The sequence below is a fragment of the Eurosta solidaginis genome, chromosome 3, assembly GCF_040869045.1.
Source record: "Eurosta solidaginis isolate ZX-2024a chromosome 3, ASM4086904v1, whole genome shotgun sequence".
Taxonomy (NCBI): domain Eukaryota; kingdom Metazoa; phylum Arthropoda; class Insecta; order Diptera; family Tephritidae; genus Eurosta; species Eurosta solidaginis.
The window spans coordinates 41,665,509-41,682,528 of record NC_090321.1 but is presented as its reverse complement, the minus strand read 5'-3'; the positions used below and the strand labels follow the sequence as shown (position 1 = coordinate 41,682,528).

The following is a 17,020-nucleotide window of genomic DNA, read 5'->3' as shown; positions in this document are numbered from 1 at the left end:
TTTTTGCATTTATTGTTTACATATTTAAACCGCTTTATTTAACATTTCGCAAAACTACTTTTTGTGTGTCACACACACCCACAATTGGCAAATAAGAATAACTAAAATATTGCGCATGCATGTCTTTTAAATAAAATATTTTTTTCCTCTTTTTTTTTTTGTTAATTTTAGTTATTTTGACAAACGCTTATTTTACCGCTGACACGTTTCACTGATTTTGATCTTAAGTTAATTTTACAAAAAAAAAACAAATTAGTGATTATGCTAGTCATAAATCATACCTTTTAATTCTTCAACAAACGATAACAACACGTTATTTTACGTAAAAAAAAAAACAAATGTTTACCAAAATCACATCTCCAGCGTTGCATTTTTGCACTGACGTGCATATGACATGTGTGTTGGCGCACACATACTGAATTTGAAAGCAAAAGTCAAAGTCACAGCGTAACAAGTCAATGTCAAAGTTTTAAATACAGCTACCCAAATGAATACATAATTTGTTTGCATAAAAATTTATGTATGTATTTACGTACATAATTTGCATGTTTTTCAATACGTTTTTGTATTTTTTTTTTTTTTTTAATTTTCTTTATGCATAACGCGAACGCTGCATGCTGTGAGACAAAAAAGCTAAGCTTATGCGCAACAAGCATCAAAACCAGTTTTGAAATTAAATAACTTGCTTAATAAAAAAGACCAAAAAAATGCATTTAACTAAGCATCTTTCACTAATCGGCAGCGCTTACCGCTATCTGGTTCAACGCGACAGATTTGCACTATGAAGCGGCACGCCATCGTATGTGCTTACTACTCGTGTTTTGAACGTTGCGGTTTTTATACTCAGCGTGCTTTGCACACAGAGTATATTAACTTTGATTGGATAACGGATGGTTGTACAGGTATAAAGGAATCGAGATAGATATAGACTTCCATATATCAAAATCATCAGTCTCGAAAAAATATTTGATTGAGCCATGTCCGTCCGTCCGTTAGCACGATAACTTGAGTAAATATTGAGATATCTTCTTTGGTACCCGAGCTTATCTGGACCCAGAAGAGATTGGTATTGAAAATGAGCGAAATCGGATGATAACCGCGCCCACTTTTTATATATATAACATTTTGGAAAACACAAAAAACCTGATTATTTCGTAAATAATACACCTAGAATGTTGAAATTTGACATGCTTTATATCAATGGTATTTTTCCCAAGTGGATTTATAACAATAAATAGGAAAAACCTCAAATTTTAAAAAATGGGCGTGGCACCGCCCCTTGTATGACTAAGCAATTTTATGTTTCGGGAGCCATAACTCGAAAAAAAATTTACATACTCGTATCGTAATGAAATTGTGTACATATAGTTTTCTTATAGCAGAAAATATTTCTAGTAAAAATGGACGGGATCGATTAAAGCCCACGGCAACTTAGATATAAAACAAGTTTAAAAGGGTCGTAGACTATCAATGATATTTCACTTATCAAGTTTTATTGTAAGAGGAAATGGGGACACATTTTTTTTTAACGGGCGGTTATCTGAAATGAAATGTACAATTGAAGCTCACGCTGAGTATATAATGTTCGGTTACACCCGTACTTAGACACATTTACTTGTTTTTGTTTTTTTTTTTCGTTTATATACGTATTTCTACTTCTCAACTCACCACAATTAATTTCTACAAATTCCAAGTAATCAAATCATTGACCTCAATTTTTCCGCTTGTTGTTTCTGATGCACGTTTATTGAATTTTATTATTGCTATTGTTGTTGTGATTTTTTGTTTTTATAAGTTTTTATCATTGACAACATATCGTGTCGTATTGTAATCATCGTCGTTTTTGCTGTCGTCGTTGTAAGTGCTATTTTGTTATGCGTTATTCAACTGCTACTGCAGGTTGAAAATATTCCAATAAATTACGCTTTGTACTTATGCTTTTACTTTAGTTGGGCGATATTTTAACGGTATTGCTATGCGATGTCTCGCGCGGTTTTGTTTTTGTATAAGCGTATGGCACTTAGCAATCGATAGCAGGATATGGTTATGTGTTAAAGCATGTACACATGGTACCTAGTTCGGAGCTAGAAGTTAGTGACTACTATGTTCGCGAGGTGCCCTATTCACAGGGTGCTGCCTAATTTATTCGTCGATCGCTTGGATGCAGTCTATCAGCGAATTTTTTTTCTAGAGATGCAATATTATAGCTGTGTATACTCAAATTTTCTTCTTCTTACCTTTTTTTTAGCTCCTAGCAAGATCAATAAACGATAACGTTCACAACAATTGCCAATTTCGCTTCAATTTTATTTTGTTTATTATGTCTGTCTCAAAAATGTATGTCAGATTTCGATAAATTTGCTATGAAAATTTAAAAAACTATCTAGTTCTTTAATTTTTGTGTGGATATGCTGCTGTGGATATGTTGCCCAGCACTTGGTTTAAGGCTGTATAAGGAATGAGGGGTGAACCAAAAATTAGAAGCTCCGTTTCGCGCTCGTTTTGCACTGTTCTGTTCAGCGTCCGGAAAAGAGAAGCTATAAAGATTGACATGATGAGTCGGCCGTATATATTCACCGCTGAATAAGATCCTGGGGCCGAATCGTAACATACGATCCGTGATCGAATGCCGTTTTTTAAATCATAATAGCTCCGAAATGGTGTATCGGATTAATAAAATATGTAAACTAGGTACAACACGTACTCACTAGATCCATAAAATATTATTATTTATTTAAATAGTTGGATAGCCTAATTTTTATCGCTTGTATACAGTTTTAGATCCGTGATGTATGTTACGATTTCATAGCTGCCCCAATTCTTTTCTTAAAATCTATTACATATGGGGTATTCCATCCCATTTCGACCAATTTTGAACCCGACCCCTTTAGCTGGCTGAAAGTATTTCTTCTTTTTCTAGCTTACGAAAGACATTTTTAAAAATTTTTTCATCCAACTCAAAGTTATGAATTTAAAAAAAACACCGTTTTTGTTTTCAAAATGCTATAACTTTTTCAAAAACTGACCGTTTGGACCTGGACAGCGAAAACGAGTCATTTTAATCGTAGATTCCCATAACATATAAAGAAAAGAATACTTAAAAATCATTTTCTCACATTTTTTTGTTATATAAATAAAATTGGTAAAAACAAATTTTTTATTTTTGAAATTTTTTTTTTCAATTAAATAAAAAAAAAAATATATAAAAAATCGGCCCATTCCGGCATTAGTGGGGATGATTGCAGAATTGATTGAAGTTTTTTATGAGAAAAAAAAAATGGCGAAATTCGAAAAATCTCGAAAAACTGAAAAATTAAAAAAAAAAACTTTAAAAATTTTTTTGTATTTTTTCCGAAAAGTACATCTAAAAACAAATTTAAAAAAAAGATCCCAAACGGTCAATTTTTGAAAAAGTTATAGCATTTTGAAAACAAAAACGGTGTTTTTTTAAAAATTCATCATTTTTTTTTTAAATTCATAACTTTTTTTGAGTTGGATGAAAAAATTCTGAAAAACGTCTTTCGTAAGCTAGAAAAAGAAGAAAAACTTTCTGCCAATTCTAAAGGGGTCGGGTTCAAAATTGGTCGAAATGGGATGGAATACCCCATATATATTCTATACTAGGAAGTCAACAATTGACAAGATATATTCCGTGTTATAGATTTTCACAGGCCAATCTTTTAAGTCTAAGAGCTCTTTTTGAAAAATAACGTTTATTTCTTCTTCTTCAGTTGTGCTGATTATCGCAATATTTTCAGGGCAGCTAGCCTTTCTATTATCCCTTATTCAATAGATTGCTCTGTTTGCCTTGCATCTTCCACCAGAATAGCACCTCAAACGCCAGAAGCGGTCGAACTGTAGTTATTGCAGCAGTGCTACTTTTTTAAGTCTGATTTGCAGTGGCAGCGTCGCGCGTTCGTTGAATGAAATGTAAAGAATTATTGATCATCACTAGCATATCATGCGCAACATAAAAATGTTCACTGCTCTATTACAGCTCATTATTATTAGCTGGAGTATCAGCAACATTACTTCAATTAAATAGCACTTTAGCACTACTGCTGTTATTATTATTGCACTCATCCAAATCCTCTTAGCCAACTTAACCAGCTTACTTTGTGGTGTTGCAATAAAACTAATAAAGTTTACATTATGTGACTGACGTGAAGTGCTTAGAAAAGATATTTAAGGCAAGAATGCATACGTTTATATTTAAGAGAATCTGTCAAATCACAAGTTCATTACATACGGAGCAGGATTACCTAGAAAGTTGAAGTAGTCACATCAAATTGCCCACATGATAGCCGGGGTAATAAGTTAAGGACCGTTTTCACCATCGTCAGTTAGTCACTTATCTAAAATTTATCGAAATTTTCGATAGCTTTTTTTCATACAAAAATACTACCTCTAGATTGAATATCTAAATGGAATGATGAAATAAAAGAGAAACGTGAAAATTTTACATATAATAATTTAGTTCCTAGGGATGGATGGAACACATGGGGTATTCCATCCCATTTCGACCAATTTTGAACCCGACCCCTTTAGAATTGGCTGAAAGTTTTTCTTCTTTTTCTAGCTTACGAAAGACGTTTTTCAGAAGTTTTTCAAATTTTTTCATCAAACTCAAAAAAAGTTATGAATTTAAAAAAAAAAAACACTGTTTTTGTTTTCAAAATGCTATAACTTTTTCAAAAATTGACCTTTGGTTTTTTTTTTCTTTTAATATGTTTTTAAATGTACTTTTCGGAAAAAATTCAAAAAAATGTTTAAATTTTTTTTTTTTTTTTGAATTTTTCAGTTTTTCGAGATTTTTAGAATTTCGCCCGTTTTTTTTTTTTTCTCATAAAAAACTTCAATCAATTCTGCAATCATCCCCACTAATCCCGGAGTGGGCAGAGAATTTTTCTTTTTTTATTTAATTGAAAAGAAAAAAAAACTTTAAAATTTTTTTTGTATTTTTTCCGAAAAGTACATTTAAAAACATATTTAAAAAAAATGATCCCAAGCGGTCAATTTTTGAAAAAGTTCTAGCATTTTGAAAAAAAACACCGCTTTCCAAATCAAACTAAGTTTTAAATATACTTTTTCAAAAATTTACGGTTTGGGATAATTTTTTTTTTAATATGTTTTTAAATGTACTTTTCGGAAAAAATACAATTTTAAAGTTTTTTTTTTTTTCAATTAAATAAAAAAAGTTCTCGGCCCACTCCGGGATTAGTGGGGATGATTGCAGAATTGATTGAAGTTTTTTATGAGAAAAAAAAGAAAAAAACGGGCGAAATTCGAAAAATCTCGAAAAACTGAAAAATTACAAAAAAAACTTTAAAAATTTTTTTGAATTTTTTCCGAAAAGTACATTTAAAAACATATTTAAACAAAAAAAAAAATTCAAACGGTTAATTTTTGAAAAAGTTATAGCATTTTGAAAACAAAAACGGTGTTTTTTTTAAATTCATAACTTTTTTTGAGTTGGATGAAAAAATTTGAAAAACTTCTGAAAAACGTCTTTCGTAAGCTAGAAAAAGAAGAAAAACTTTCAATTCTAAAGGGGTCGGGTTCAAAATTGGTCGAAATGGGATGGAATACCCCATATGTAAACGCGTAATTATCTATTGAGGATTTATTGTAGATACATAAGTTATGGTTGCCAGACGTCCCCACTTTCGGGGATTTGTCCCCTATTTCGACGATTTGTCCCCGCGTCCCCGCTTATACTCTAAATGTCCCTGCTTTTACGATAGCATTTTAGATATAATTTCAGTTTACGATGATCTATCAAAAGTGGATGAACGACAAAAATCGAATTTTATTCCATAGCTGTAAGGAAGAATTTGGCACAATTAAGAAAAGATGGAAAGACCCTGCTTGCGACGAATTTTTGGCAAAAATCGATATAGTTTATTGTGAAACATTAGAATATCTGAAACTTTTGACGTCAGGATTTTCGGAATTCAGAGTTTTCAAATGGTTGAATTTCAAAACAGATCAAAACTTGCAATTTAGTGAAGTAGAACCATGCCTCTTTTATTTGCTTGAAAAAAAAGTGACCACCAATGATTCTTTTTACATGATCAAATAGTAAATTTGAGAAAATTTTTGGAATCCAAGGCCGATAATCACGGTTTTTTTATTCACAAAACTCTGCAAGCGCCAAAATGGCTGCGTTTTGTTCAGCTAATAAAGATCTCGAAGGATATTCGGAATTGCTCAAAATTGCTCAATTTTTCTATTCAATACCATGTCACAATGCGAACTGCAAAAGAATTTTCTCCTTAATGAGCTCGCAATGGACAAAAGAAAGAAATCGTTTGACTGTTGAAAATGTTGGGCAAATTCTTCGAGTGAAGTTTAGTTTTTCAGATTTTACATGTCTCGTGTTCCAAAATTTTAACCCTTCCTGAGAATGCTGAACTTTTGAAAAAATCAGCAATTCCCAGAATTATGTCGGGAAGTGATGAGAGAAAGAGAGCACCAGATTCTTGAAATTAGAAGTAAGAAAAAATAATGTATAAATAATTATCTGTAATAAACAACATGTTTGCGAATTGTTAAATTATTTACAATATTCCCCTAACCTTTATAAATTTTTTTGCAGTTGTCTGGGTGCAATTGCCCGTCTTCGACTGCGTTTAGAAGGTTAAACTTGGTCAAACTTTTTACTATTAAAATTTGATTAGATTTTTTGGTGGAAGTGTCCCCTATTCATATTTCGGGCATCTGGTAACCCTACATAAGTGCATGTGTAAACGTGGTCTAACTGAAACTTCGCATCTCAGTTAGGTGCAAGTAAAAAGTGTAAACAAAAATCAGCTTTTTGGCTAGTTCACAGTAGATTTTTCCGATTTATTCTACAAAATATTCACAATTATCGGTTCCACCGCTATACGCGAGGCAAAATCCTATTTAACTAGAGACGACGAAAAATGCCCTCAGTAAGACAAATGTTTATTAGTCATATTCGGCAAAGCTAGAAGCATCGATGCAGCTCTACGCTACTTTAAAACACAACCCAATCAATCTATGAAATTTGTTTTAGAAAATAAGTATAAAGAAACTAAACGAGTGATTTATTGATTTCCAAAAAGAGATCAAAACTATGAGCGTTATTTCAAGGTAAGGTAGGTAGGTTGAACTGGCCGGTCCATGAGGACCTCACATAGACTGATTGAGTCCGTAGTGTTACCAGAAGTTTGTTTTAACGCCCAAACTGAAAAACCCTATCAAAAACCAGGACATATGTTATAAAATAACTCCGTCCTCTTGGCAAATACTAGAAGCTTCCTAGGACTTGAGCCACTTGCTGCTTCTGGATCTGACAGCTGTATCACTCCTAATAGCTGGAGTCTTAGCCTGGCAAGTGCAGGGCACGAGCACAGAACGTGCTCGATCGTTTCCTCCTACAACCCGCACTTCATACATCTGCTATCACTGACCAAGCCTAGTTTAAAGGCATGTGACGCCAGAAGGCAGTGTCCAGTCAGAATACCTGTCATGAGTCTACAGTCCTCTCTTTTTAATGATAGGAGCAACTGTGTTAGCCTAAGGTTGTGAGACCTGCACATAATCTTCGACACTTTACAGCCCCGCGCTTGAACCCACGCCTTTCCCGCTTGGTCGATCATGTGCACCTCCCGCCTTCGCTTAATCTCGCCCAATCTAATTGGGACATCTACGGAGCAAGCTTCAAGGGATGCGCCCTTTTTAGCTAGTTCGTCCGCTTTTTCATAACCATCTATTCCCATATGCCCTGGGACCCAATATAGATGTGTGCTTCTCCCTGTCCCGATTCTCTCCAGAGACTGCTTACACTCTAACACGCATTTAGATGCTGTGCTATGCGATATTATTGCCTTAATTTCAAGGTAAACTGGTAAAAGAATTGATTCAAAATGACTTGACACTCATTCTTCTCAAAAGAGCAAAATAAAAAAATTAATAAAATGTATACCAATCCTTCTTAAGATATATTTTACAATGACTATTTAAACAGCTGATTGATATGACAGCACAACAAGTGGTGACACAAATTTAGCACAATGAATAGTACAACAAAAGCTCAAATAGCAAGAAAACCACTTTGTATACCTACTCAAGAAGAGCAAGCCGTTATGAAACCTTGGCGAAATGTGAGTGAGTGACGCCCATATAACTTAAATTAATTGATGCGACGTAAGTTAAATTATCAATTGTAAAAACGGCGAAGTACCGTAGCTAAATTTTAAAATAAACAGCATAAGTGAGTGACGCCCATATAACTTAAATTAATTGATGCGACGTAAGTTAAATTATCAATTGTAAAAACGGCGAAGTACCGTAGCTAAATTTTAAAATAAACAGCATAAGTAATAACGAAATAAAAAATAAATAGCAAGAATGCAAGAAGGGATGTAAAAACAAAAAGATAAAATAAAATAACAGTGACTCAGGCATGTCATTGGCTTGATAAACAGTGAAAGAAAAAGAAAAGAAAAATACATAACAAAAAAGTTAAGGGTGCAAAAATGTATACAAAATGCATCAAAAAGGAACAGTACTTAAGGCAAATTGCATATGATTAAAAGAGAATAAGATTTAAATTAAAAGAAATGAAAAAAAATCCACTTATAATTGCATGTGATTTGAGCAAACGAGGTCACACAGCACAAACAAGCGAATGCAACAATAAAAGCTGCAACGGCAACACACACACCATCACTTCACGGCAATGTAAAACGCCTGGATGCATCATGCACATTAAATGCAAAATTTCTTGAGGTAGGACCAGACGATCAAAGCGTATGCAACACGTAGTGAATGCAGCTGAAAAAAGACACACACACATAATCAGAAAAACTCAATGTAGCGTTAAATTGGCAAGCGGCCACATATAAACAATGGCAAATATGTGCATGCATAAAAAACGTGCATACAAAAGCTGACGAGAAAGCTGATATGTGCAACACAAAATGCACCCGAGCGAAGCCGTAAACGTGTCGAAATGCAATTAGGCACATGCAACCCTGCTGTGCATGCATACATACATATGTACTTAGGTGTTTTGAATTGTGAATGTGCGACGTCACAAACCAGAGGTAATGTCATTGCATGCGTATGACAAAAGGAAAATAAAAATGCTGTACACGCAAGAAAGGGGTAGAGCGAAGAACGACAAATGCAGCAATTATTTGGTTGGTGGTCGTCGGTCGGTCACCCCTCGTCTTGGGCATGCTTTCAAGAATAAAATGCAGTTATTGTTGTTGTTTAGCATAAAAAATGCATATAAAAACGCAAAGAAAACAATGAATCAAAAATTGAGGGCAATGAAATTAAATTAAGTGTAAAAGCTGCCAAAGAAATCTTCTGCATTCTCAAATTTTTCTGCACACACATGCACTTAAGCGAGATCAAAATGGCAAGCAGCTAAAGTGAAAAGCTATAAGAAGAAAAGTAATAAAACCAAACAAAACATAACACATTTTTTGCACACTTACATATATCCCGCCAGCTAAATTTATACGTGCAATGTCCTTCATACCTGGCAAACGCATGCGAACAGCCTGCCAACGACATATTACCGTTGGACACTTGCGGCATGCTTGCCGTAGCGAGGTGCCAATGACATTTCGAACATTTTATTGGCAAATGCACAAAAATACAAGTCAGCAAAAATAAATTGCATCACTTCAGCATGTACCGTTTGTAACGGTTTCCAGCATGTAACCCACAACAGCGGACATTGTATCTTCGCTGGAACGATCGTTGCCGATACATTTTAACGCACAGCAGCACCTACGTATGCAGATGCACGAAAATATCAAAAATGTGTGTGGTATAGCACGAAACAACAACAAAAATCGTGCGCTTCGTTGTGCATTATTGCATTTGTGTTATGTTTGTGTGTGTGTGCATGTGCTCAACAACATCGTTTGCTTGCTCCTTCGTTTTCGTTGGTTGACGTACAGAAAAGTTTTCATTCATATTTGCATACCAACCGTTAGCTGAATTCGTGTACTCGTGCATATACCACGGGTGGTTCGCTGCATTAACATTGAACTGGAATTAGGTTACTGGTGCAATGTACGAAATTTTGTATTGCTCCTTTTGTTTGCCCTTGTGTGTGGCGGCATTGTTGTTGCGTTTTCTTATTTTTTGCTTGACTTTACATGATTATATATTTGTAGTATATGACACTGTGGCCTAAATTTTTTAGGGCAGTTGATGACCTGAATTCAGCGGTGAATGGGTGACTCAGAATTTGATCTTGACCTTTGCAAGGTGAAAAGCGATTTATGTAGGGGTAAATTGGAGAATACATATGTCAACAATATTAAAGCAGCGTTGCTGGTACCGCTACTATTTTCTGCTCACATAAAGTTCAATTACATTCAGGCTGAAAATCTTAATTCAATTTTATTTCTTTGTATGTTTATCTAAGACTTTCGGCCAGATATTGCTAACTCCGAAAAAATATTAGATCAATAATCATTTTTCGCATAATTTTCAACTGGGTCCAAAATGGACTTACATTTGTCAAATAAAACCGTTCGTTCTCAAATTCTTTTATGGAATTTGATGTAGTACACTACACAGTGCGAAGAAACAATGAATGTACTAGGAATGACAGATTCTGTATAGAAATCGAATAATTTCGTTAGAGTTTTAAGTAGAGCATAAAATGGAATTACGTTTGTCAAATAAAACCGTTCGATCTCAAATTCGTTTATGGAATTTGATGTAGTACACTACACAGTGCGAAGAAACAATGAATGTACTAGGAATGACAGATTCTGTATAGAAATCGAATAATTTCGTTAGAGTTTTAAGTAGAGCATAAAATGGAATTACGTTTGTCAAATAAAACCGTTCGATCTCAAATTCGTTTATGGAATTTGATGTAGTACACTACACAGTGCGAAGAAACAATGAATGTACTAGGAATGACAGATTCTGTATAGAAATCGAATAATTTCGTTAGAGTTTTAAGTAGAGCATAAAATGGAATTACGTTTGTCAAATAAAACCGTTCGATCTCAAATTCGTTTATGGAATTTGATGTAGTACACTACACAGTGCGAAGAAACAATGAATGTACTAGGAATGACAAATTCTGTATAGAAATCGAATAATTTCGTTAGAGTTTTAAGTAGAGCATAAAATGGAATTACGTTTGTCAAATAAAACCGTTCGATCTCAAATTCGTTTATGGAATTTGATGTAGTACACTACACAGTGCGAAGAAACAATGAATGTACTAGGAATGACAGATTCTGTATAGAAATCGAATAATTTCGTTAGAGTTTTAAGTAGAGCATAAAATGGAATTACGTTTGTCAAATAAAACCGTTCGATCTCAAATTCGTTTATGGAATTTGATGTAGTACACTACAAAGTGCGAAGAAACAATGAATGTACTAAGAATGACAGATTCTGTATAGAAATCGAATAATTTCGTTAGAGTTTTAAGTAGAGCATAAAATGGAATTACGTTTGTCAAATAAAACCGTTCGATCACAAATTCTTTTATGGAATTTGATGTAGTACACTACACAGTGCGAAGAAACAATGAATGTACTAGGAATGACAGATTCTGTATAGAAATCGAATAATTTCGTTAGAGTTTTAAGTAGAGCATAAAATGGAATTACGTTTGTCAAATAAAACCGTTCGATCTCAAATTCTTTTATGGAATTTGATGTAGTACACTACACAGTGCGAAGAAACAATGAATGTACTAGGAATGACAGATTCTGTATAGAAATCGAATAATTTCGTTAGAGTTTTAAGTAGAGCATAAAATGGAATTACGTTTGTCAAATAAAACCGTTCGATCACAAATTCTTTTATGGAATTTGATGTAGTACACTACACAGTGCGAAGAAACAATGAATGTACTAGGAATGACAGATTCTGTATAGAAATCGAATAATTTCGTTAGAGTTTTAAGTAGAGCATAAAATGGAATTACGTTTGTCAAATAAAATCGTTCGATCTCAAATTCGTTTATGGAATTTGATGTAGTACACTACACAGTGCGAAGAAACAATGAATGTACTAAGAATGACAGATTCTGTATAGAAAACGAATAATTTCGTTAAAGTTTTAAGTAGAGCATGCGATTTCTTCTCGAACACAAGCGATATTTTCGTGACCCGAGAAATTGAGAACTCGACTTCTAGCGAGGGCAGTTTTTTACACTTGGTTTTTTTTTTACTTGTGACATTTTTGTTGATTATATTGCTTTCCAATGACACTTAACGCAAAACATATTTATTATACATATAATTTTGTTCACAATGTTTTATTTTTTTAACGAGAAATCGAGAACACGGCTTCTCGCGAGATTCTCGAATATCGAAATACACGTAATCCTCGCGAGCTTCTCGACTTTCAATTCAGTCACTGCATTGGCAGTATTCTGTACATTTCGGTGTTTTTATACCTTTCATGAACATGAAATGGTATATTAACTTTGGTCCGATGTTTGTAACGTTGAGAAATATAGAAGATAGACTCACCATTAAGTATACCGAATTGATCGGGGCGACGAACTGAGTTGATATAGCCATGTCCGTCTGTCCGTCCGTCCGTCCGTCTGTCTGTTTGAACGCAAACTAGTCCCTCAAATTTTGAGATATCTCAATGAAATTTGAAAAAAGGATGTATTTTTGTATTATATTAGACATTTGTCGGATCCGGCAGGATCGGACAACTATAACATATATCTCCCATACAAGCGATTGTTCAGATAAGACGATTTTGGTCATTCCTGCCGCATTTTAGAAAGTATAAACATGAAACTCGGTGATATATATTCTAATATATCATAGAAGTTATCCTGAAAAAAATCACTTTGATCGGAGCTATATATAGTTATATCCCGTACAACTGATCGTTCAGATAAGGGGGTTTTTGCCAGTTTTTATTTTATATTTATCTTAAAAATCGTTTAGGTATGTACATCTGTTCAATATATATTTCTTATCTTATACATCCGATTATTTGGAGATTACGAACGGGATAAGATTATTGTTCAGCCTCATTCATGAAAGGTAGTCCCGTCCTTACTTGTGGTTTTGTGGTCACTTTCGCTTGTGCTCCAGAAGAAATCGTAAGCTCTATATAAAGCAGCCGATGAATCGATTAAATTGAATGTCGAGAAGCTCGCGAGAAATCTCTTCTCGAACAAGTTCAAGAAATCATAAGCTGTAGTTTTAAGATACACAACCGTTGCGAAAAAAGCAAATTTAATCGATATTTCCGCTATAGAGTTTGTTTCTTAAAAAGCCGATTTCACATCTCAAGAAATTACCCAAATTATTAAAAAGTCTGTCAACTTTTGTATTTCGTGAATAATAAAAATAATTTTGTGTTTGAAGTTTTGTGGGAGTTTTTCTTTTTCTCCCCTTTTGTGATGCGCGGTTTTTTATTTTTTACTTATTAAAAGATGAGATCTCTATTCAAATATTACTTGGTGTCAAACAAACACATTTTTTTTTTTCAATTAGGGCCGTTTTCACCATCTCCAGTTAAGTTATTTTACATGCAGGATAGCTATTTATCGGATAGCTTCATTACACATTTTCGTTTTCTCCAACACAGGGTGACCCCAAACCACGGTTAAATCCATAATTGTGAATATTTCGTAGAACAAATCGGATGGGTGAAACCGCGCTCAGACTGGTAAGAAAAAATGGGAAGAATAGACAAATAATCTTCAACGATAATATGTATGACAATAATGAACTGAGAGTTTGTGAAAAATAAACATAATTTGGATTATTATTTAAAGCTTTTTTTTCGTAATTTTGTGAAGCCTTTATCTGCATTATTACGCTCAGAGCAAATTTGGCTAACAAAGTAAGGGACAAATTGTGCAAGTACCTCAATAATACTACGCAAAGAAATATGTCAGTAAATTTGGGGGTGAAATGCCAAAAAAGAAACAGAATGAAATAAAAATAAAAAAAGAATGCTTTAAAAGTAAGTAAATGCTTGAAAATGACAGAAGCGACCTTGAAAACTTTTTGTCGTAAAACAAAACTGCAATGACGGTGGTGGTAAAGTGAAATTTTTGTTTGGTGCTTTATGTACTCGTGACCTTGTTCTAGTTTTGTGAGTGACGAAGAAAAGCTACCACCAACACACAAGTGACACACATAATTCGCAAGTATTTATATGAAAAAAATAACAGAGGTTTATTTAAATATGTCAACAGCTGGTAAATACAATAACAACATGTATACACGTGGTAATAAATTGTTACTGTGAAAACATTTACGGTACGTCGTACGCTGCAAAAGTAGTGCATCAAATAGTGCACAAGGGGTCAAGGCCAATCGACGGCATAGACAGTATTGCATTGACCAAGATACAGCTGCTGTGGTATGATGCACCCATTAGGGCATTAAGCTCGCTACATAGCGATGTGTGCAGACTTTGGTGATACAACACATTTTACAGTGATTGTTTAGTAACATACACATATGTATTTGAGAGCAGCTGTTACAACACTAGCACATTAGAATAGCGGACATGCTGACTACTAAGTAACCTCGATCTCAAAATCACAGCTCATCTATGCAACACAGCGGGTGGGTATTACAAGAACTATCGTCGTATGACGACGCTGCATTTATACGAGCGAAGCGAGAAGCAACAATCGTATGTGCGTGCATCAGCTGTGACCATATGGATGGCATGCTGTGAGTACATCGTACTGCTTTTAGTGCAGTAAACATTAGAAATATGTATGTTTGTTGAAAAATAAACAAGGGCGAGAAAAGGTTGAATACTTTTTGTTTGCCTCTAAAAATAGCTTTTTTTGTAGCAATTCCATTTATTTAAACCATTTAATCTTAAACTGTAGTAGAATTTTGAACTTTAGATTTGCCCTAAGAGTGGCTTGCCAAGTTTGCGACTTTCTTTGCTTAATTTATAACTTACCTGATGATATCGAATTCGCTGAATCGCTACGTGGTGTATGCTGCTGCAAATTGTTAAGTCCATTATGTTGTATAACACCATTCATACCTAATACACCACTCATCAAACCATTCATCAATCCATGATTTAAGGTTGCATGTAACATATTGGTGTTATTGTTGTTGTTATTCATATTTAAATTAATATTATTATTGTTATTATTATTATTTTGTGAATTTCCCATATGCCCATTGTTCAGCTGGTGATTATGTGCCATCACACTACCGTTTGCACCACCACCACCAGCACCATTTCCCCCACCATTGCCATTAATATGCCCAAAATTTGTGCCATTTGTATGATTACCATTACTATTAACATTCATATTGTTAACGCCACCTAGTGGCGGTAATGGTATAATGGTAGTTTGTGGCGGCAGCAATGCAGCGCAACCATGTGCTGCGTTTATGACACCATTGCCACCGTGACCATTGAAAGCGGCATCATACCAAAGATCTTGATCGCCATAAACGGGTGAATCGAGTGGTGAGGGCGATAGTGTGGCGCCAAGTCCAAGCGCATTGGATGATGAAGTTACTTCAGTAGAAGAATCTTCAAGCATGCGAAAGGCAAAACCGCCATTATTCGACCAACGTCGTTTCATCATTGTTATTGGCATGTGGTCAGTGTTTTTTTTTTTTTTTAAGATCAAGTTGATCGATTAAGCTGCAAAATTTTATTGCACTTTATTTTTTACTGTTTGTTATTTGTTTGAAGCTTTAGTTTTTCCTAGCGTTGATTTTGTGTGATTTTCTGTTATCTTTGTACTTTTGGCGCACTAATTTGTGCACAAAATACATACTTGCTAGTTAATTTTTTTGCGCTCTTTAAATTTTATTTTAAGTTTAGTTATGCCATTTTTTCAAATCTAAAATGATGCGAGTTTTAAATATAAAATAATATATCTTTATTTTTTTGCTTTGGTGAAGTTTTTCGGCAGAGAATTGGGAAGCCAAAGTTAGATTTTCCTTTTCCCTCGCGCATTTCGACGTTATTTGATTGTTGTTAATTATTGTGCTTTTTTTTAATAAAATGATCAGACTCCCTGAAGAAGACGTGCAAACGTCAAAACGCGAAGGAGAGAAAAAGAAAATCTAACTTTGCGTTCTCAATTCTCATCCAAAAAGCTACATCGAAGCTAAAACTAAGTTAAAATGTTTGACCCAAACACACATTTTTTTTAAATCAAATACAACTCTGTGGCTTATGAAGCGTGTGTGCTTTAGTTTTGCACTCGGTTGTGAGTATTTTTGTTTTTTCTTTTTTATAACTTGTTTGTGCTTCTGATTTTTAAAACATTTGATTTTTCACTGAAACGAGACAAGAAAGATGGTGGAGAACAAAAGTTATAAAATATTTGCGATTTTCTTTCTTTACATACTTTTTTCTTTCCTTTGTCCGCTTTAATTGGTTGAACATTTTTAAACTTTATATTATAAAACTCGGTTATATTACCAACATTGTATATTACTTGAGCTTTTGGTACTTCAATGTTAACATTTTTATGCAAATTAGAACTATAACTGATTTAAGAATCAATTCTGCATTTAGCGTCGCTTACACCATCTTCAGTTTGACACTAATCTAAACGTTATCGACATTATCGTTTTCTCTAAGCAACTAACTTAAGCATCGACTGTCAGTTAAATGTAAACAAAATCAGCCGATTTGCTGGTTTTCATTCATGGTTCAATTATACAGGTTGGCTCATCTCATCAGCTGATTTTATTTATGTCATTGCATGGTCGAAGGGATTGTCAAAAGGAGATGGCAAACTCAAAATGAAACCAACACATTGGCAACATTTTACTTACACATACAAAAACTGCTAAGTTTTATGTTTCCATTCCATACCATTCGCACCAACACCAATACACAGATTTTGACAATTTTAACAGACATATTTTATTGCTTTACAGATGAGCCAACCATGTATAGTTGAACCATGGTTTTCATGTATTCACAATGGATTTTTGCGTTTTGTTCTACAAAATATTCACAATCGTGGGCAATATTGATTTAACTGCCGGCTAATTACCCTGTGTTGCTGAAAATG

At 34.0% G+C, this 17,020-nt stretch overlaps 2 protein-coding genes across 16 annotated transcripts in view; both read right to left on the bottom strand.

The window, feature by feature from the left end:
* LOC137243612 (ecdysone receptor-like) overlaps window positions 1-17,020 on the bottom strand; it is a 641,164-nt gene that overhangs the window by 234,392 nt on the left and 389,752 nt on the right. The gene's annotated exons all lie outside the window — the stretch shown is intronic.
* LOC137243614 (ecdysone receptor-like) overlaps window positions 1-17,020 on the bottom strand; it is a 223,266-nt gene that overhangs the window by 136,600 nt on the left and 69,646 nt on the right. For 3 of the 6 annotated variants that reach the window (XM_067771493.1, XM_067771495.1, XM_067771494.1), the window contains exon 1: window positions 14,926-16,255. The exons of the other annotated variants lie outside the window; for them this stretch is intronic. In XM_067771493.1, the coding sequence (XP_067627594.1) occupies window positions 14,926-15,583 (658 nt within the window). In that variant the 5' untranslated portion in view covers window positions 15,584-16,255. Of the gene's footprint in view, window positions 1-14,925; window positions 16,256-17,020 lie in introns of those variants that run through there. 6 annotated transcript variants of the gene reach the window in all.